This window comes from Podarcis erhardii (assembly GCF_964252035.2).
Source record: "Podarcis erhardii genome assembly, chromosome: 1".
NCBI lineage: Eukaryota > Metazoa > Chordata > Lepidosauria > Squamata > Lacertidae > Podarcis > Podarcis erhardii.
Window position 1 is genome coordinate 40,311,541 of NC_138497.1, and position 23,177 is coordinate 40,334,717.

At 38.3% G+C, this 23,177-nt stretch overlaps 1 protein-coding gene across 5 annotated transcripts in view; it reads left to right on the plus strand.

Moving 5' to 3' along the window:
- Positions 1 to 21,862, plus strand: part of CDIN1 (CDAN1 interacting nuclease 1) — a 125,044-nt gene extending 103,182 nt beyond the window's left edge. For 4 of the 5 annotated variants that reach the window (XM_081865749.1, XM_081865752.1, XM_081865751.1 and 1 more), the window contains one exon: positions 18,838 to 21,862. In XM_081865749.1, the coding sequence (XP_081721875.1) occupies positions 18,838 to 18,952 (115 nt within the window). In that variant the 3' untranslated portion in view covers positions 18,953 to 21,862. The remainder of the gene's footprint in view (positions 1 to 18,837) is intronic. The other variant, XR_014157401.1, reaches the window with a different exon arrangement.
- The last annotated feature ends 1,315 nt before the right edge of the window (positions 21,863 to 23,177 follow it).

A 23,177-nucleotide genomic window follows, 5' to 3' on the forward strand; every position in this document is an offset into this window, starting at 1 on the left:
TGGTTGGTTTCAGCAAGGTGGTTGCCTCAGCAGCCTGCAGATCATACCTGTTGGATGCTGACACTTCAGTGCAATTTTATAAATTATCCTATTTCACTTCACAACAAATTTGTGCTATTAGGCTGAAAGATAATGATTTGCCCAAAGCTATCCAAAGAGCTTCCTGGAAGAACAAAAATTTAAACTCTAGTTTTCCCAGAATCGACATATGCTACTTGAGAACACCACGTCCTAAAATAAATACAGTGGTACCTCGGTTTTCAAAGGTCTCCGTTGATGAACATTTCGGTTCTCGAACACGCCTCGGAAGTCAAACATGCCACGCGGCTTCCGCTGAGTGCAAGATCCTGAGGCCTAGCTGTCGGCTATTGAGTTTTCGGTTTTCAAACATTTCAGAACTTGAACGGTCTTCTGGAACGGATTACGTTCGAAAACTGAGGTGCCACTGTACTGGTTTTAGGACGTAACATTTGGAGCAAACTGGAAAACACTAAATTCTATCAGTTTGCATACTGTTTATCCTGGTATTAAGCATATTTACATGCAACTAAGTTCCACTGGTTTTACATTAGGACTTGCTTCCAAATAAGTGTGGTTAGAAGTGCAGCCTGTATGTGTTTTTTAAAATACTACAACTTGAGAAAAAGTGCAAAAATAAACACTTGTGAGAACAGCTAGATTTGAACCATTAATTAAGAAGTCAATCTTGCAAAACTAAGAGAGAATTAATAACTATTTCCAAAAAAAGAAGAAAAAGTTAAAACAAAATAAAAAATTAAAATCTTCCAGTTGTTTATAGTATATTACTATCTCCTATAGACTGCAAACCTAGGCACACTTTCCTGGACACAGTGTGACATCCTTCTTACTCTAACACCCAGTGCTTATCCTATTATGAGCTGGAAACGTTTTGTCCTAACAACTTTCCTTTATTTGTTGGGCTTTCTCAGTCTTTTCTGCTTTCTCTTATATTCTTATCAGTCATGCCAAGGCCATTATTTAAGTCTTCTTAAGAACTAGCTATTTCCACAGTTCAGAAATTCTGGCCCTGATCCAGGGACCAGTAAGCACACAATCTTCCCCAAAAGCAGAGGTTTTGTGTACGTTGGCTTTTATGTGTATGTAAGGGGGATTCCTCTCTGGATTGGTGCCTATATCTATATCTATGTCTATATCTATATGCATATATGAGGAAGCTGGCAGGGAACAACTATTTCCAGGGAAAATGCATATTTAGAGAATGGGACAGCTGATAGTTGATTCACTGGATAATTTTAACAGCCATTCTTCTAATTTGTTTGTTCTCTTTCCATTTGTGTGATGCAACAGTACTTAAAAGATTGCAAAACTGCACTCTTAGGACCCAACTAGATGTGACACAACAGAACTGTGATCAGATTTCCCATTGTCTGGGCTCAGGATAGATAAAATTGGAAGAAATTGAAAGACTGCAATACTTGCCCCAGTAAGCTGGGACTAAGTCCCATTGAATTCAGAAGGGTGGCTTAACATCATGGCACAATGAATATATCAGATTCTACCTGGCTGATATGCACCCGGAGGTAACTGCAAGGGTTGCTGAGTTTCTGTCAATAGTATCTCTTAGAGTAGTGAATGGCACGGTTTAGCAGGAAGACACTCCAATGAAAATTGCTGTTACTATATATCTTATATGGCTGCTTCTCTCTCTCTCTCTCTCTCTCTCTCTCTCTCTCTCTCTCTCTCTCTGTGTGTGTGTGTGTGTGTGTATGCGTGTTTTAAGATCTATATCTGTAATGCCTAATAAAGGTTTGGTGAAAGAGAATTCAGTAGGACTAACTTATTAGTAGACATGGTTAGGCATGCACTGTAAATTTTCAGAACCAATCTTAAATAGTTTGGGTTGCATCCAGAGTAGACCTTCAGAAAAGGAGTAGGATACAGGCCAAGGGTGGCAGTGGAAGGGGGAATCACAGAAGCTGGGAAGAGGCAGCTTGTACAAACAGATGTATTTTCAAAACAAAGATCATAGGTTACAATTAATTGCAAGTTTTGTCCTTTCTACATATGACGCGATCACACCTATAAAAATAAACGATCGCTGATATCTGCGTATTGCTTTCCTCTTCTTCTTCTCTTCCACATGAAATCCATGTCCCTAGATAATAGCAGACCATGTATCTGGTTGCATTTACAAAATAACAAAGCAAAAAATTATTTTCTCCCCTCCCCCCCATACTTCTGCAATTTTCAGTTCAGAAATCTCATTGTGCAGTGGAGGAAGTACATTAATGCAATTAATTAAGGCTATTTCATAATGTATTCAAAGAAGGTCAAAATAGTAGTCATTCGGCCTCACAAGTTTGTATCCTGACACGCAGAGGGGAGACTCCTCTTGCCATTCTGTTTCAGTTCTGTCCCATTTCTTCTCTTTTGGCTTTAAATCTTTATGCAATTAGTATATTATCATTTTCTACATAAAGAGTAGTCAACATTCATGAATGCATACTTGTATTTTTCATACACAAGTATGGCTGGGATTGATTTTTTTTTTTTTAATGCAAGTAAGAAGATTCCTGTTGGATCAGGCCAAAGGTCCATCTAGTCCAACATCCTCTTCTCACAGTGGCCAACCAGATGTCTACGGGAATCCCATACGCAGAACATTAGCACAACAGCATTCTCCCCACTTGTGCTTCCCGGGAACTAGTATACAGAGACATACCACCACCAATTCTTAGAAATCATGAATCCATCGATAGTCTATTTTCCTCAAATTTATCTAAAGCCCTTTTAAAGCCATGCAAGCTGGCGGCCATCAAAACATCTTCAGGGAGCAAATTCTGTATGTGCTGTGGGAGGAACTACTTTCTTCCGTCTATCCTGATTCTTCCTCCCATGCTAACCCTTGCACTGTATTCCACTGTCTACTGAACCTCAGAAGAGGCCTCTGGGAGTGTAAAGGGAGCTGCATTGGGGAATGAGGGGGACAGAAAAGCAGACATTGCTTGTGTTGCTCTGACCACCTGAGAAATCTGTTTCCATGGGCATTTGGTCATACAGCCAGGTGAGCCAAGAACTATTAGGAAGTTGGAAGCATGGCACCAGTTATGGGGAACCTTTGGCCCTCCAGTTGTTGCTAAACTGAAACTCCCATTGGCCATGCGAGCTGCCCCACAGTTGGCCTTGGTCCTTTTCAGTGGCTACACTAATAGCATAGAAGAGCTGCTCCCATAAAGCATGGATCATCCCGTCTCTGGCTTCCTGCTAAGATGTGTGCATTTGTGATATCTACTGCTGTTGCTTTTAAATGGATTTTACTTCTGTGGTGTTCTCTTTGTTATGTGTTTTATTGTAGCCCCCTTTACTAGAAATAAGCCCCACTGAACTAGCTGAGACTTACTCCTAAGTAGACAAGTATAGGATTACACTGTCAAAGTTAAGTATGTTTGATAACATGTGCTTAGCTCAGGACTTTTTTCTTACTACCTGGACTGAACTTAAATTTCTCTTGCACAAAAGTTAGATTTGCCCTCAAGTTTTCTCAATATCAGCAGACTAATGGGCCGTAATATCATCTGAAGCACCTATAGTGACCATAAGTACAGGACACCTGAGTGTGGAGGTGGATTTGTGAGGAAGAAGTGACAGGTGCATCCCAAAAAAGAAGTTTGGGAATTGTGGTTTTCTTTAGGTTACAACAGAATACCACACCATTGTGGATGGTATTCAATGCTAGTCCTACCCAAAGTAGACCCACTGAGTTTAATGGACATGGCTAAATTAGATTCATTCTTTTTTGAGGCTCTACTTTGTGTAGGACACAATTGAATACAATCGTGTATAAACACATTATTTAGGAATTCTTTCTGCATGCACCACTGGCCAATTAGACTTTGCATAACTGTGCAGTGAAATGGTTAAAACCTTACTAATGGAAAACATGAGAGAGGGAGAGAGAGAGACTACTGCTTTTAGAAACTCCTTTATTATGGCATTTATTGGATGCAGTTCTTTAATAGGACCAGAAGAATATGTGTGTGTCCTTAAGTTTATAGATGAGATAGCTGTTTAATTATTAAAATGCAGAACAAACAGAATTGATTATAGAAAAGGAAATTGTGAAATACCATAATGCCAGTGCTTTTCTATTGAATGCTGCAGCTATTTCCAAGTATGCATAAAGCTTAACACATGTAAAGAATCCATATGCCTCACTCAATAGCTAAACTAATTTTCTGTTTTAAAATTTCTAGTTTCTGAAGACAAAACTTCAAAGGAAGTCAGACCTATGTTTATCCCTCTTATATGTCAGAGTTTAAATGCAATGTTTTATGTATACAGTCATCATGACAGTTGAAAGAGCTATGAGGAAAAGCAATTATATAATTGCTTCAAGTATTAAGTGGAAGGGATAAAGGTTTTTAGAAACCATAGAACTGTTTTAATAATTGTATCACCTGAAGTTGAGTAGCAAAATTATGTCCTGATTATTTATAATAAGTAATTAACTATATGCATGCATAGGCTATCAAAGATTTTCAGAAATTATTTTTCACTGGCATTCTCACGCGTGCACACACACATATACAAACACCCCATCATTTTCTATTTTAGCAGTTTCCACAATTTAAATATTACATTCCTATTGTTTGCTTTCTGTTATATTAGTAGTGTGTGTTTTGCAATTCTAATCTTCACATTTTTCTTTCTTTATCACCAAAGTAAGCCTTTTGAAGCTGAGGAATTTTTCACAGCAATATTGACAGTGTTCACATTTGCATGATGACAGCCAAGGAATGGAGCAGTAATTTTTGAAATTGCAGAAGTATTTAGAACACTGATAAAAGCTGAAATATATTTTTGATGGATTGAAGTTAAGCATACATGATTTTTCCTGCTGTCAAAAGGCTCTGAATTTAGTGAATATTTGCCTGCTGTGAGAATGCAAGATTAACATCACAACCATCACCCGGGCACCCAAACCCTGCAATTTAATAGCTTTTTAGGTTCTTTCCTTTTTCTAAACAGCAATTAATCTCATTTTAGTACAATTTTCTCGTTTCTGAAGTTGCTCATTGAATCGCTGTTTTGTTCATATTTGGCTTCAGCTCCTCTGCATAGTCATTAAAGTCCCAATTAATGTCACCTTTAGCTGAAGAGTACTCATTTTTATTGAGAAAATGACAGTTGCTGCCATGAGTAGTGCAGTGTAATATACATTAATTGCCCTGTAACACTGGTAATTACGAGTTTTTCAAGCCTCTCAGTAAACTGTCATGCCTAGACAAGACTGTGCTAAAATAGATTACTCATTAGGGAGACCTGTCCTGTTTTCTGTTGGGTTCTTAGTGTTGGTTAAAAAAAAAAATCTTGAGCTTGAACAAATAGTTGCCAAAAGCAATTTCCTACAACAACATACTTCTGTTGGGTTCTCCACCCGTCACTTAAGTCTGCGGTCAGCAAATAGACAGGGTGCAGCAGACTCAAGAGAAGCTGAGATTTGGACAGTTTTTTTGTACCGTGCTCAGGAATAAGCTTCATAGTCCTTAATTCAGCCCTGTAGCATTGTAGTATGCTGTGTTAAAACAGATACGTACTGCATTATGAAACAGAAATTGGTACTGACAGTGTTTGGTTAGTAAAATCATAACATCACTCACTGTCAGCTATATTGAACTTATTAAACTTGTAGCCAAATAGTTCTAAATTCAGAAATTATCAGGTCTGTTGAAGAATGATATATTTGGGTGTTTTTGGGGTGTATCTCTTACACTTTTAGATTATATATCTGAAGAACATAGTGCTAATACTATGAGTGAAATAATTGGTTCTCAGTATCAGCCTTTAATACATGTTGTTAAATATATGTCACACCACCAACTGAGCTGAAAAATCAGGTGCTTCTAATTTCAGAACGAATGTATTTTTCCCTCTCTTTCCAGAGCATTTCTTGTTTTTCCATTTTTTAACATAATCACTTCTAAAGGCACGGCAGTGCTGAACTGAAAACCTTTGTTTTATCTTTGTTATAACACCTGCTTTAGGCAATCTGCTCCCTTTCCTCCCCACCCCCCTAATGAATTTTGTCACAGCCTTTCTTATTCTCTGATAGTGATGAGCTAATGAAAGTAGATAGTACAATTTGTGCTGACCAGGTAGCAACTGCCAGCGTACAGCTGAGGATAGTTTAAAGAAATAAATAAAATATAGCACTATATCACTGATTTACCCATTACACAACATTAATAGTGAGAGACCTTGGTGTGTTTATCTGTTTGTATTGGTGTGCATTTATCGAATTGTTTATGACAAGACTAATTGGGGTAATTGTAGACACTGAAATTACCTGTCAACTATATGTAACCACACTCCCTTTCTTTCTGACAAATGATGACAACTGAGGGACCCCGTAGCATTACTCATGATGGCTTTTCGAGTGGTAATAAGGACAATAGGGGCCCTGGCTAATTTGACATGGACAGCCTTCACAACAAGAAGCCAGCTAAATGACTTGTCAGTAGGGGAAAGAAGTCGGAAAAGTAATGGAGTCCCCCATGGCGCTCTGACAGGGAGATGAGGCAATTTCAACAGAAAGTGAAAAGGCTTCAGTTTGTCAAGTATTTAGAACAATCAGAGAACAGCTAGAGGCTGGAACCTGACAATAAATTTGTGAACCATGGTAGCAGTTTCATATAGGTCAGTTATTTCATAATGGTTATGCAGCTTTTAGAGGTTTGTGCTTTCGTAGTGTACTTCACATCCACCAACTGGTGCTTTGTCACCTTAAATTTGTGCTTTGCTTTTACACAGTGGGAATAATAGTTAAGGTTACAGAGTAACAGAAGTGTAAGACAGCATGGTTTTCAGACCCCCAATATACTGAAAAATAAACAAAATCTGGATAGTAATCCTGTGATAGCATCCATTACAAGCCAGAGGTGTTAACACAGTGGTGGACTGCAACTTTCTCATTTGTGTTTTATTCAAAGCTTTCTTTTTTCTTCTTTTTTCTTAATTATTAAGGGTCAATTCCTGGTGCTTTTTTTCTTGAACTACATTCCAATTTTTATGGTTTGCATACCTGTGGTTACAGACATGTATAACTAATTACACCACAAAAATAACTAGCATTTGTTTAATGTTTTGCTGAAAGACTGGAACATTAAATAGAATTATTAAATCTGAACTATTTATATTTTGAGATTATCATAATCTTACTTTCCCCCTTATTTCCCTTAATTATTTTTTTATATATATTGTTTTGACGTTCATTTATTGATAAATACAGAGTAATTTTATATATCTGTCATTTGTATGGTTTGGCTGTATATTCTGATCTGGATTCTCATTTTACCCCTTTCCTTAGATTTAGTGAACACTTTCCCAAAGCAATCAGCAGCCATATATATTTGCTTATGTATTTATCCTGTATACCGAAGAGCAGCCTTATCCTCCGACTATTGATATAACCAAATTGGCACAATCCACAAACAATAAGGAGGTATCAACAGGCTTGGGCAAAGTCCAAACTACCAAAAATAAAAAATAAAATCAAGGGGAGGGGAGCCCTGTGAGAGAACCCGAAACACCCCAATGAGGACTGAGAATGCTCAGTGGCCAGCAAATGCTGGCAACTATTGGTGGGAGAGGAAGGAAAACCAGAGAGAAGGGCGAGGGGAAATGCAGTATCAGGAAATAGGATATGAACCTGCCTCACTGGAACCCTGAATAGGAGCACTCCATACTGCAATGTATGTACCAGGTCTCACTAATAATTATCCCTCTTTTTCTATAGCATTTTTAAAGGCTTTTTCATTACTAAGTGCTTTTTCATTCTTTTTGTATTTGTCCTGTACAGTAGTTACTTAATTGCATACTTCGGAGCTGTGCAAAGATTTTGAACCCCCATCTAAGTCCAGCATTCTGTCTGTCCATGTGAACTTCCTTCACTTAGCTTTCTTTTTTGGTCATGCTAACTTGATTCTCATGAATAATCTTAACTGTAGATTTTTTTTAAAATGCAGCACCGTTGCCACCAAAGTTGCTGTTTCCTTCTTACCGCTTTGGCTCCAGAGCCCTTAAATAAGTGCTTCAGTATCAGTCTCACATGTTCATGTTGTACTGGCCCAGTCTGACATAACATTACGCCAAACCATGGCTTAGTGCAAACACGAGAGCATGTGGGCTCCTGGAACAGAGACAGTAGCCATTTTGCTCTTCCTCCCCTCCTCCTGCTGTTGTGCTCCTGTGAGTTAAGCCATGGTTTGGCTTAGCATGTTGTCCATGGTTTGCTCTTGAGATTGCAGCTTATGGTGTGCAGTGACACACCACTGCCCCGTCCCAGGGAATATCTGTTGCAGTACTCTGCAGATTAGTTGTGCTGTCTCCCATTGGGAATGACAAAAAGTAGACTAGAACCATCAGAACATTTTGCTCAACTGTGAAATATGTTTATAGAGGCCATGTAGAAACTGACCCAGTGTAACTCAGCGTTGTCTGACCGCTAAGTAAGCTCAGTCTTCATTGAGCTGCCCTCCCCTTGGAGTTTTATTTCCTAAACATTTTTGTGCTTCTGCAGGCCCCAGGATTCCACCAAAGATGCTGATACATCCCTCTCATTTTTCATCTACAACCATATTGTCACTTGAGAACTGAATTCACTATCTGGAGAAGAATTTATGAATTCAGCCTCTGTTTCAGAGCTGGAATAAAACTATTGATTAACGATATTTAGTAGGTGTGTATAGACATCTATTTAGTTTGCGTGCGTTTGTGTAGATAGATACAGATGAAGTGTGTGTGTCCATTATTCTGTTCCAATACAAATGTAGCATATTAGAAAAAAAATAATTATCTATATATTATTGCCGTTTTTATTACATTTATGTATTTGCAAAGTCATTTCCCCTTTTTTCTTTTTTGTTAGTTGGATGTAGTGAAGCCTATTTATCTAATAGGTGGCATATGTTGTAGAGAAAAACACAACATCCTCGTTTCCTCCAGACAATCAACCATGAAATAATTAACTGAACTTTTTGTTTTTCCAGCAGATTTTAAAGAAATACAATACAATTGAATTTGTCCAGGTTTTTAAGTGGGGAAGGGGACATAAAAGATGTGACCTAAGCATTTTATCTGGCCACATTCTCTTTTAACTGTTAAAATATCCCGAAGCACTCGATCACATTGCATTTTAATTTTAAAGCCATGTGTTCTATTAGTGAAGGGCACATGTTACTGATTTGCACTCAAAGTTCCAGCCTGTTTACCAGAACACAAGGCTGGCATGTCCAAAGTCTCATCTAGGTCAAAAGGCCTAGAGTCGACATCTTTCTGAAACTTTACCCTTGTGAAAACTGGAAGCTCTGATTAGCTCTGCCAACAGCCAATTGTATGGTTTCTTACTGCCACTGATTATATTAGCTTCACATTTATCAACGGCATAGCCAAGCACTTAACCTATTAACATAAGGATTTGTTTATTTAATGGCAGCTGCTATCCTCATCACAGTTGGGCCAAACCAGTGGAGTATATCTTGAAAGGATTTTTCCTAGTATGAAACAGCCCTCATATTTAGGCTATATTTGGTCCTGAACCATTAACTTAAATGGGTGTTTTGTAACTGACTTTTGTGACACATTGGTTTCAGTCTGAAATACTATTTGATGCCTAGATGTTTGCACAAAGAAAAATTATTTAACCGTGTGTGTGTGTGTGTGTGTGTGTGTGTGTGTTTTAACACAAACCATGAGGTACATTTAACACACCAATTCTATATGTGTCTACTCAGTAGTAAGTCCTATTGTTTACAGTGGCCCTTGCTCCCAACATAACCAACAGGCAGCTACTCCTGGGAGTACCCCAATATATAAAGTAAATATTTAAAAATTATACTACACACACACACACACACACACAAAATATCCTTGTACATAGAAAAGTAGCATCAAGTTCTGCTAGCCTATTTTTGTTGAATTTCTTCTAGTGTTCCCTTGACAAAATATCTGTTTTAGCCTCTCTGCCTGTCTCTCTCTTTTACAACTGTTCAGTTAGTGGTTGGGGTTAGTGGTTTTATTTAGTCTTGTGTTGTTTTTAGCATCCTTTTCTGTTAGCTATTTCTTAGCGCTTGTTCGCCTTCTAAAAAGGCAAGATATAAATACCTTAATAAGTAGCCAGAATGATCCCACTATTTACACTTTGTCATTCTATTTTTAGTGCACCCACGGTACAGAATTCTTTGTGGTCCACACTGAAATAAAGCTAATTTACCCATGAGTTATAAAATGCTAAAGGGAATGTTACCTGAGAATCACAAGATCCCATGAAAATTTTTAGTGGTTTCATTTTATGTGATCAAGAAAACATCCTAAAATCCATCATCCCTTGGATTATCATCTCCTAAGTATTTTATTAAGACCAGTATTTAAAAGCAAAAGCCTTTCTAGAGCGAACATTTCCATAAATTTGCACATACATAAATACTTATGTGTTAAGCCAGAGCAAATAAATACAGTAAAGAGAAAACAATGCCTAATCAAACAAACTTCTCAATCCACTTTGTGTAATATCTTAGAAGTTTCCATGCTTGGAAAATGAGGTTCTTAGAATTAACTAATAGTTCAAAGGTGGTGTAAATTACCTGGAATTACAAATGAATTGTAATTCATACTTTTACTCCTTCAACTGGAATTATAGCTCTTTTAATCTCTAGAATTTACCATTTTCCTCCTGTTGCCATAGTGAAATCAGGTTGCACGAGCAAAGCTGCAGGGTTTTTTCTTTCTTCCCTTTGAACTTAGTTAAAAATAATGCTTAATCTATTAGGCATGCTCTTAAAATATGCTTTAAAAATGTAAATGTAAAAGTAGAGCAGGTAGAAAGTCAAAGACTGACAGGTTTAGAAATGAGAATCCTGTTTATCCATGTGCAGTTTCAAGGAAAGATTTTGCCCCTTTATCAGTTACTTTTTGCCTCAAAAGACATTTTAAACCCAAAGAAACATTTTGCTTTGCCAAGTTCACTGGTTTGAAATGCAAGTGTGATCTCTACACATCCAAACTTGTGAGAGTAATAGCTTTTGCTACTGAAACGGGTGGATTTATTTTGATTATATATTTTCTGGTTTTATATTTTGATTTTGTTATGTGAACCTCCCTGAGACCTCTGGTTATAGGGTGATATATAAATTCAATTAATAATAATAATAATAATAATAATAATATTTTCCTACTGAGTTTTTTTTCTGATGAAAGCCTCTATTTACCTGTGGCCCTCCAGATGTTGTTTTCCTTCAAATCTAATCTCATCATCCCTGCCCATTGGTCATGCTGACAGGGGCAGATGCAAGTCCGATAGCATAGGAAAGGCCACAGCTCCCCCCCCCCTTATTTGCTAGCTCTTGAATCACCTGGCTGTCAAAAAATGCTGGTGTAATCTTGATTGGGTTTTGCTCAATTACAGTAGTATGCAGTAGCAGGCAGCGGGGTTGTGCTGGGTTGTTACCTGGTTGAGTTGCAGCTGCATGCTGAGATGGAGACGGGCAAATAAGCAGTGAGTTTGGTGCAGTGCAAACACACAGGCAGAAGCACCAGATTGGCTCCATTGGCATGTTAGCACCTCAACAATCTCACGTTCACCTGGCCCCTCTTTGTCTCCATCCTGTTATGCACCAGCCATTTGGCCAGTCGGAGAATAGGTAAGGGGCACAGCCCCAACACATCATCCGCTACTGATTTGTATCCTGTTTCTCAAGCAAAGGCTATCAGTGCTTACTAAGATGGTGGCTCTCTCTCTACAGTTGGCGGCAATAATGCTTCTGAACACCAGTTGCAGAAACCACAGGAGAGGAGAACGCTCTCGTGCTCTAATCCTGCTTGTGGGCTTGGTCGCTGTGAGAACAGGATGCTGGGCTAGATGAACCATTGCCCTGATCCAACAGGCTATTATGACATTCTTACACTCAATTAGTATTTTGTAGTGTTACCCTTCTACTTTAGGGAAGTTTTTAATATTTAATGCTGTATTGTTTTTAACACTTGATTGGAAGCTGCCCAGAGTGGCTGGGGAAACTCAGCCAGATGGGCGGGGTATAAATAATATATTTTTTTATTATTATTATTATTATTATTATTATTATTATTATTATTATTATTTTATTATTATTATTATTATTATTACTTTGAAAGTGATGCAAATCATCTTTTTTTAAAACTTTGCCTGATTTATTTATTTAGAAAAGCTTTATAAACTGCTTAATCAAAGGCCAAATCTCTGGGGTACATTGCAAAGTTGTAGATAAAAACCACAAATCTGTTTTTTTATCAGCTAAACACAGATAAAAGCAAAAATGGTAAAACAAATGTAGGCAACCAAATCATATATCTGGATAGGCTTGCTGAAATAAAATTTAAAAAGTTGTCAATAGGTATATAAAACAACATAGCATGGATGCCTGCCTTATGTCAATAGATAGATTGGACTATTAAATAAATTATTACTTTACAACAAGAGATGAATTAGACAAGTGCTTATGAAACCTTGTTCTAAACAGTTGCAGGGATGGAGGTGTTAATATAGTCTGTTGAGCCTTGTCTCTTTAAGATCAGTCATGAAAGACCAGCAGGTAGAATACTTTCTCTGGCTAGAAGAAGGAATGTCCTCAGGAAAAGGAGGTTGTAGCAAAAACTATTTTGGCCTAGGCTCCCAATAAGGAATTAATTACTTGAGGCCTAGCCACCTAGTCACCTTTTGGGTGTGTGACACCTCAGTATGACACATGTAGTGGGAGAGATTTTGTCTTTGGCACATCTCACTGTTCTGGCAAGGACTGCAGCCAGATCAACAGCTGAAAAAAGAAAAGATTTCTTCTGGCACAAGGCAGCCAGAGATTATTCAGATATCATCTTGCACTGGCCCCAGGATGGCCTGTTAGTTCAAGCCCTAAAAATAAACAACTATTAATCACCTAATGGCAAGATGAGTTGACCAGCACTTTGGCTGTCTGGACCTCAGGTTAACCTTTCTCAATAGCTTGTCTCATGTTTTCTGTCACCCTGGCAGTTTGCAGCCTGGCATTCCTCTTAAGTCCGTCAGTTTGAAGCTTAACTAAATGTTTGCTTCTAATTCTTCTCAATGATGATGTATAGTTTGGATCTTGGGGGAATTAGACAATAGAGGGCTTCCCCCCTACTTGCAGCCTTTCCAGAATAGGTTAATAGGCATGAAAGATTTAGAATGAAGATAGAGCTTTGTAGAGAGAACATTATATTTTTACGTACAACTCATGAAACAGCCATTTGGCAGAATTCTTTTCAAAGGTAGAATTCACTCTGATGTGAGGTTTTTGCTCTGTTTTTCTTATGCAAGTAGTAAGGAAAATCATAATCTGCGCATAGTTCTCTCTAGCTAGTCCTTATCTCACCATCACCACTTAAAAGATTAGTAAGCTAAGGATCTTGAAAACCATCCTGTGATTTTTATTATGTACAGCCCATATTACTGAGCGCATAGGACGTGAGGCTACAACTAACGTGGGCTTCTATTATAATTCCTTGGCAAATCCTTTTTATTGCACCAAAGCCATTTAGACTCATTAAGTGCCTAGTTTCTTCATCTAAACCACAAGGTGGATAAAAGCAACTCAAGATCATGCATTGCCATGGCTGGGTGTGGAGACCCAAGGCAAATGGATATGAAAGGAGCTTCCAAACTGGCAAGAGTTTGGGGTGGGGGGGGGGAGAGAAGCAGTGTCAAGTATCTTGCTGAAGAGGACCTTAGGAAAGAGTGAGTCTAATGAGCCTATGCATTGGCCTCCAGTTGACTAAACAAATTGCAGTGCTCCCTGCTAGTGCTGGCTAGTGAGGTGGCTTCTGAAAACAGTGGTGAGGTGTCAGAGGACAAAGGTCTGTGGCCTGGTCTGCATCCCCTAAGCCAATCAGCTGCTGACAGGTGCAGAGGAAGAAGCTGAAGTAACATTAAAATGCCAGTCTGGTCATCTGTGCATGGGAGCCCTATCTTGTTCTTCCTGTCTCAATTAGCATATTGTGGGCCATCTTCCTCCCAGCAGTGTACGTTCCCCACCCAGGGGAACTGATTTGAAACTGAGTTTAAAAAACCCCATGAGGATCATCTCCCACCTAGGCAGCCATAGATGGTTCATGCCCTTTATGTGTTGGATGGCTAGTTTCTTAGTTTGGAATGATTCAATGTGAACATGATTAATGTATTTTAAATGCTTTTCACATAATCCATATTTCTCATCCACTGTTGTGTCAATTTTTCTCAGTATAGTGGTACCCCGGGATAAGTACTTAATTCGTTCCAGAGGTCCGTTCTTCACCTGAAACTGTTCTTAACTTGAAGCACCACTTTAGCTAATGGGGCCTCCTGCTGCTGCCGTGCCGCCGGAGCACAATTTCTGTTCTTATCCTGAAGCAAAGTTCTTAACCCGAGGTACTGTTTCTGGGTTAGCGGAGTCTGTAACCTGAAGCGTATGTAACCTGAAGCGTATGTAACCTGAAGCGTATGTAACCCGAGGTACCACTGTATACAGTTTTAAGTTTACATTTTAAACTCCCCAATAGCCACCCAAATAGTAGATGGTTTTAATGTCCACAAAATAAACAATTGCTTTGAGTTATATATAAGCCAGAAAAAGGACTTGCAGCATTCCTACAGTCTGTTAATGCGCCAATTGTTGCCACACAAATAAAACATCCTTTTTTTTGCGTAAGCAATAGTGCATTTGAGTTAAACTGTATTCAACAGATATATGATAATGTGTAGAAAACTATGTATTCCTTTCTTCAAACCTACTAAATACCTGCCTGGCTGCAGTGCAAGACACTTTGCAATCTTTCACCGGCTTCAGATGGAGGCAGAGACAGTAGTACCCGGCAAGCAGGTTGGTAGGCACAAAAGAGCAAGACTTGACAGGCTTCAACCAGTGTTCATTTCGCTGGACCACAAAATTCAGTTGTGAAAAGTGGCTTGAAGCACAGCTAAGGACTATGCTCTTGGTGCTTTTAATATTACATCTGTCTTCAACAGCTAATAATTTCCATTACATTATGAGATAAATCTGTCAATTATTAGTAACGTTTCACAGTTACCTGTACACAGTGTTCAATGTATTGTATATGCACAAAATTAATGAATGCACACATTAACCACATTTTTGCAAGTATCCAGGAGACAGGATTGGTCACATATGGTAGCAAACAATGTAGCAAACATACAAGGGTGCTCTCAGTAGGATTCTGGATTTATGAAATACAGCCAAGCTGTGTCATAAACTGATTTTAAAAGTTCCCTCATTTTCCAAAGCAATTTGCTGTGCGGCATGTTGGGAAAGTTATTTAGGAAACAAATTTAGGTAACATAAACCCAAAGAAACCAAGCCTTGTAAGGAATAGTTTAGAGAACTGGGTATGATTAGCCTGGTGAAGAGAAGACTGAAAGGAGATAAGATAACCATCTTAAAATATCTTAAGGGCCGGAAGATGGAACAAGGTTGTTTTCTCCTGCTCTGGAGGGTAGGACCCAAACAAATGGATTCAAGTTATGAGAAAGGTGGTTCCAACTAAACATCAGGAAGAACTTTCTGGCAATGAGAACTGTTCGACAGTGGAACAGACTCTCACAAGAGTTTGTGGACTCTCCTTCCTCGGAGGTTCTTAAGCAGAGGTTGGATGGCCATCTGTCATGTATGATCTAGTTGAGATTTCTGCATTGCAGGGGGTTGGACTAGATGACCCTTGGGGCCCCTTCCAACTCTACACTTCTGTGATTCTATGAAAGCATCCTCAGACAATCAATATAATTGTAATATCTGGTTAAATCAATGTGCTGGATTGCTTCCATAATGGTTGAATTTCTGCTCACGGCAATCTGTAAATTTTCCAGTCTTCTGACAAATATACTTTAGCTAATTGTTTGCATTTCAGTGTAACTCTTAAGGTAACCATTTTCTCTGGGAATTGCACTTGAGTGTTTTTTAAAAGGCTTAAATAGTATGTACAGCATCTCTTGGATTAGGCTACTCAGTAAATTTATGGTCAATACATATAACCCATTATTTTCTTTTACCAAGTATAAAAACTCTAGTGCCCCCCTCTACCCCATTGGTGTTCAGCCCCCAGTTTAACAAGTCTGACCACAAAGTATAAATCTGTACAATGCCTTGTACATTTGTGTGTGTGTGTTATAGCCTGCTTTATAAATGGTTTAGGAAATGGGCTACAAGACTGCAGACAGATTGTGGAAAATGGTCTTATTTTCTGGAGTTGGGAACAAGAGGAATCCACACGTTCCTTGCACTTAAATAGGAGCATCGAGTAAAAACTAAAAGGTTTTTACATTGCACAGTCTAATAACTGTCTGAAAAAGGTCATTTCTCCAACATTGTTGATTTCTTCACTGATTAATGCTTGGACTTTCAAAATAAATCACATTGCTCCAGCATAATGGCCTATGAAACGCATTTCTTTTTAGACAGGAGTCTCTTGTTTTGACACTGGATTTGGATTCCAAAGACTTTCCTGGGTTGTTTCCATGTTTTCTTTCTTTAAGAGAGCGCCATAGCCCTCATGCCTTGTCTATGAGCTTCCCAGAGGCATTTGGTCTAGATGAGCTTTGGTCTAATCCAACAGGGCTCTTCCTGTGTTCTGATTTCATCACAGTGAGCAATAGTTGTAACATTTTCCATTCAGCCTAAGTTTCTTTAAAGTGATCACAAAAGGAAGGTTGGTCACCAATTTGTTTAACCGTATAATTAATCTATAAATAAGTTTCTGCACTTACTCTATAATTTGCAGCCCTGAATTGGGTTCTTCACAAATCACATCTATGCATCTATGAAAAATGGTGGTGAGTCTCAAATTAAAAAGGGTGGTTCTTGCTTCTATCTTTGACCTCTTTACTGCTTCCCGTTGACACAAAAGGGAAAAAAGGTTAAATGACTTTTCAAATTAAGGCAGCAATAATTAACTACTGGCATTGTTTGTGATTTTCCGATTCTGCGAGCTAATGAGAGAGAAATTAGTGCTTAGCAGCAGGAGTTTCTGATAGTCAGTGCCAAATGTTAAATGTGCCAACAAGTTAATTTTGGTTTTAAGTACTTCACTTAAGTCTTTTTGAACAAGGAATTAGAATAGAGATTGTATGGATGTTACGCATATGCTACCTTTGATTTATGGAGACATTGTGTTATGAGATACATCCTGTCCGGCATTGAAGGAATAATAACATTAATGCATAAAATACAGAAATCTAGTTGATTCAGTGGGCCAGTTGAAACATAACCACAAACCATGGTTTGCGGTTACAAGAGAGGATCTACTGTAGGCCACTATAATCTGGTTTTACTGCCGATCACCATTTCGAAAGAATTATTTAACACAGCTAAATCTGCAACACTAGTCCTTACATAGCACCTGTCATTCTAAAACACCCACGGTTTTAGAGTGAAAGATGCTATACACAGCAATTGCTTCTGAAAGCATAGGAAGGCAGTGGTTATAAATCCACAGATGGCCGAATTAAGCAGTTGAATATAAGAAAGGTCCTCCGTCTAATCAGAATGGTAAAAGAAGTCCACTAGGTTTTGTCGCTTTTGTTCATTATTCATTAGACATCTGTGGAACGGTCCTTCCATTGTAGTGTTGGAAAGAACCATCCCAACGAAGCCAGCCTGGTTCTGCCCACGTTTTTAAATATGTTTTATTGACTTGGCGGACTTTTAAATTGTTATGGCTCTCTTGAGACATCCCCATTATAATTAAGGCCCTTAACAAAAGCTGGCTACCATGTTGGTGTGAATTCAGACCCGTGTACAAACCATTATATGACATTCCACTGACCTTGTACATACAGTCTCTTAACAGCTCATCCTGTACTGTTGTTTTTGGCAAGTTCACTATGCCATGCAATAAATCACAGAAAGGGAGAAGGGAAGAGCTTTCTGGCCTCATGTTGTACAGCCTGGTGTAACGTTAGACTATAGAAGGCTGTTCTGTTTTTAGACATCCTTTTACTAACCTAACATTCATAATTTATGATTTCACTGTAAAATTCTTGCAATACTATACCAAAAGTAGTGCTTCCCTTTAATTAAGTGCTCTCAGTAGGAAAAACGTGAAACTGATGTGCAAAACATATCACTACACAATGATTGATAGTGATTACTTCTTTATGAACCCAGCCTGAGGGTCTGAACTTCCTGATGGATAAAATAGGCCATGGGGCTACTTCCTGAGATTGCCTAGTAGGGATCAGTCAGCCTTAGTAATATCTGAGGAATTTCTAAGGCACAAGCAGGAGAGTTTTAGAATGGGGGGGGGGGAGGACTGTGATGAACTGTGTTTTTGCATTGATAGTTTCTTGTGCAATTCCTCATTGTAGAGGTTTTATTACAGATAATAGTAAGCATTGTACAATACTGAAATCTTTGCTCCTCTCTGAATTCTTCTTCATACTCTTCCCTTTTCTTAATCCTGAAATATCAAGGCTGGAACATGTGGAAAGCAAAATAATATAGAGCCTCCTCTAAAAATCATGCAGTGTTCAGCCAAAGGTTCTTATTGGACTATTACTAACTAATATTCAAGGAAATAACAAATAATATTTGTTTGTCCAGTAAGAATCTTTGGAGATCCTTTGAAAGATTAAACACAGCCTTTCATAGAATCATAGACTTGGAACGTGCTTTATTTTCAATATCTGTAAAGCGCTTTGCTCATTTTCCATGACCTGTTTCCAGAGTTATTAATAGTTCACAGCTTCACATGTTTTTATGCTCTTCTTGTTGATTGTGATTATTCATTATTAATGTCTGGTCTTTTCTTTTTTTACCCTAGATTTGGTCCCGGACTAGTTATCTATTGGTATGGCTTTATCGAAGAGTTGGACTGTCATCGCAATCGTGGTATCTTGCTCAAAGACTGCTTCCCTACAGACATAGTTACTCTTTGAGACTTCCATGGGGGTGATAGAAAAAATGAGAGGAAAAGGCGAATCCGGAAGCAATTTTACTTTCCTGCACTATAAACTACTGGCAACATCTGCCCTGAACTTCAGGTGAACTCTTCCAGCCCAGGATCACACTACTACTACTTTAGACAAACACATCAAGGGTCTCTGCTTTACTTCAACCCTCTGCTGATGCAAGCAGCCAAAAAATACAGACACAGCCCAAACATTATCAGCATTTCTGTCTCTGTCAAACAGTTTATAGATAGCCGTAATCTTTCTTCCTTCCGGATGGCTTCTCCTTGCACTTTGAACAAAAGAAGAAATGTGGAGGCTGAAAGGTGTGGCTTTCAGTTTTCCTCCCAGTTATGAAGTCACTTTAAAAAAATGTCTTCTGTCACACAAGCCTCTTTTCTGGTAAATGTTAAAAACCTAGCTAACACAAACTTAAGTATTCCACTCTTAAATGGTCATGTTGTGCCAAGCTACTACAGGCTCGTATAGGTTAGGGAAGCAAGTCATCTGGCAATGCATTGTTTTAACTCTGAACTTCCAGGGTTTCTGGGCACAAAGCCAGACAGTTGACCCTTTTAATGTAAATTTTAATTGCTGGTATTTATCTCATTTCATGCTGTTAAAAGCAATAGTATAATTGTAGAAATGCTATTCTCTCTTACAAAAAAATGTCTCATTTGTCCGATCCTGAAATTAAAAGTCAAGAAATATTTATAGTATATATTAAGTTGTAATGGACATTTTAATATTTTAGAATAAAGTGGGCATTGTTACAGCTTGAGTCTTAGCCTGGCAATCTGTGTTAGAAAGATCTTTTCGGTAACAGTATGAAGGCAAAGATTTTATTTGGACATGCTGTGGAGATGACTGAGAATCAGAGCTATGTACCTGATATATTACCCTTGGATATGAATTCAATACCTAATGGTCATGCTCACAAGCATATAAAACTATTCAGGCTATAGCAACCCTAAGTGGATGCCTCCTGCACTCCCATAGCCTATTTGAAGTCCTCAGTTCATCATCCAACAAGTACTCAAATCTCATCATGTATATTCCACTTTCGTGGCAGAAGGAAATGGAAGAAATATAATTATCACTGCTTTTCATACTCTTTTAATAAGCTATTATAAGCCTCTTTCCATTGCTTCAGAAACTGGTCCGACCCACATTCATATTATATATTTTCTGCCAGTCACTAACATTCTCATATCTTTATATACTCATCTCAGCAAGGAAAGACAACATTCTGCTTACACATTCATTCATTTGTTTATCACAATTATACCTTCCCCTTAAGCAAAAAAGATCTCAGAGCATCTCACAAAAATCATTCCTAAAACACGCTCTGTCCTCAGACTCGCAAACGAAAAAGACGTAACACACAAGGAAAAGGGAATGATAGGGAGGAGGAAAATGCAAGCTCCAGCACACAAGTTCTTACAATTACAGCCAGCAGTGGTAGTGGCAGTTCTGGCTGTGGGGAATTAAATATGAATTTATATGACCCACGTGCATGGGAGGGGCTAAAGAAAATGGCTGGGTTCAGAAATGCCTGGATTCAAAACACGGGGCTTTGCACACTCTCCTGCAGAGACAGAGCCCCAGTAGCAGAGATTAAACTCACAAAAGTTAAGCAGTAATATAGGGTTAGGAATATAGGTTGCTAAAACTTTTTAACCAGTTCAGTTGCACGCAGCAGCTAACCTCTTTCTACTCCTCTTGCTATGAGCAGGCCACACACAGAAGTAAGTTTAAAATGATTTACTTACAGATATTCAAGGTCTCGGCCATGCAGCAGCAATGATAATGCAGGCAGAACACTCTTGGGTAGAAAATACAGCAGGACAACTTCAATTATGCATTCTAAGCTTGGAGCTAGCTTAAGCATGTCCATCCTGGTTGATTACACAATGCAGAGATAGAGAGATAAGGAAGAGGAAAGAAGCTTCACTTCCTTTCCAGAGGAGAGGGGGTATGATCAAACTGAATCTATTTAGCAATACAACTCTGTGATCCTTAACCCCTTAATACACCAACTAGCAGTCATGCATAGTTATGTTTTACTGCAATCTCCCACACTGCCCTTAATAAGAGCAATCCTTCCCCTGAAACACTCTACACACACACCCTGATCAGATTCAGGAACAGAGCTTGTGAGACATCTAGGTCAAAAGGGCAGAGCAAATCGTGAAGTTACTTTTCCCCCAGAGTTCACTCAGTTTTGCTGCTTTTTAAAATGAAAATGGAAAAATCTCATTGTATTAAAAGAAATAACATTTGTTTCTTCCTGCCCCCTCCATCATCCATTTCCAGCAGAAGAATCTCAGTGTTTTTCCTAGAGTAGACCATAGCTTGCCTATTTTGCAGAGGACCCTGTAGTTTTTGAGGTAAGTTTCTTTGAAATATTAAACTTTCAGCAAGACCTTATTTCAAGCAGCTGTAACTCATTTATGTTTAACATACTGCAACAAGCTTGTAGGTTTGCTTGCACATAAAAGATGGCAGAAGAAATCTGTAGTGTGTAACTTACTGGTAGTACACAGAAGTAATATTCAGGGTGTTACTGCCTGGTGTACATAAAACTTGTTCAAAAGGTGAAAATAAAATAGTATTCCAGCATTATTCCCATACAGAACTGAAGATGAGGGTTGTCTAAATGGGGTGGGGGAGGTTTTAAGGGTAAAACTGGATTTGCTTGAGGTGGTACAGCTGCATTCTGTTGTGTGAAGTAATCTGCAACAGCAGCCTTTATAAGATGGCTTAGTAGTTCTCTCTCTCCCTCTTTGGAATAAATTAAATTTATCTGCACAGATGTTGAAAATCCTGCTCAAGCCCCATCTAATCTTTGTTTCGTTTGAATTTTACATTAAATTATGTTAAGGAAAGATAAATAAACGAGGTGCTTGTATCTTAGTATTTATACCCCTCCATAACGTTGTGACATAACAGGTTGGCAGACTATATTGGTGTCTTCAATCAAAGTTTTTGACTTTATTTAGAAATGAGCCCATATAATCATTTTAAAAATAGCATGAAGCAAGTCATAAAGACTTGCTGTCGAACTGTGCTACGGTAATTCTCCTTCCACAGGCTTACCATCAGCAAAATTATTTTAAAAACTGATAAATTAAAAATGGTGCTCTATTGCAAAATAATAATGTATGTGTATTTTTTTCCTTATCAAATATACACATCAATTATAAGTGGTTTTAAAAAAAACAGCTAAAAAAACCTATTGTGTTTTTTTACAATGCTATAGTCATTAGAACCTTAACATTACAGCCAAATCCAGTTTTATGGAGAGAGTATTCTGCAGAATGTGCTAATGAATTATGCCAAGCAAGAAAACAGAAGTGGGCATAAAACTGAATGATGTTCTCACTGGCATATATAGACTTACCAAGCATCTGCTCTTACAAACACTGTAAAAAGGCCTTTCCCCAAGCCATAGAAACTGCTGCATTTGTGTGCAATGAGTTCAATATGGAGATAAAAGGAAAATCTTTGGTTCATCAATAATGAGACATGGACACACATGGGCTCATTCTCAGTTGCCAGAGGCTCAGCTAATTACCTTTCTGTTATTCTTGGGGGTGGGAGATCTTCCTAAAATGGAGAGGAAAGTGGAGTTAAAATTAAGTAGATATTGGGGGGGGGGATATAGTGATGACGAGTGACTTCGTTGGTTCGGATTAAGACTCTTTCAGAATTCTCAGTGGCATAATGAAGTTTTCTCTCAACAAACTGGTAAGAGTGGGGGGAAACCTGCGACTCACCGAGCAAGCCTTGTGTCTGAGTAGGGATCCTCCACAATTTGTTTTTTTTTTTAATATTTTTTATTCAATTTTCCATCCATAACAAAGAAAACAAAACAATAAAGAACATACAACACGTATAATTTCAGAGTCTTAATTTCATATTCCTTACTCTCACGACTTCCTCATACCTCCCCTTTCTGCATTCTCGTGTCGAATTAATTAATTAACAAATCCCTCCCTTACTTTCAAATTAATTGTAAAAACATTCAGTTTCTTCCACTTAACCGTTATCGCTATTAACCCCTATTTTTCTCATTCAACATCAATCTAGCATTCACTGATTTTTGAATATTTCTTTAAATAGTCTTTGAACTTTTTCCAATCTTCTTCCGCCGTTGCTCTTCCCTGGTCTCGGATTCTGCTCGTCATCTCTGCCAAGCCCATGTAGTCAA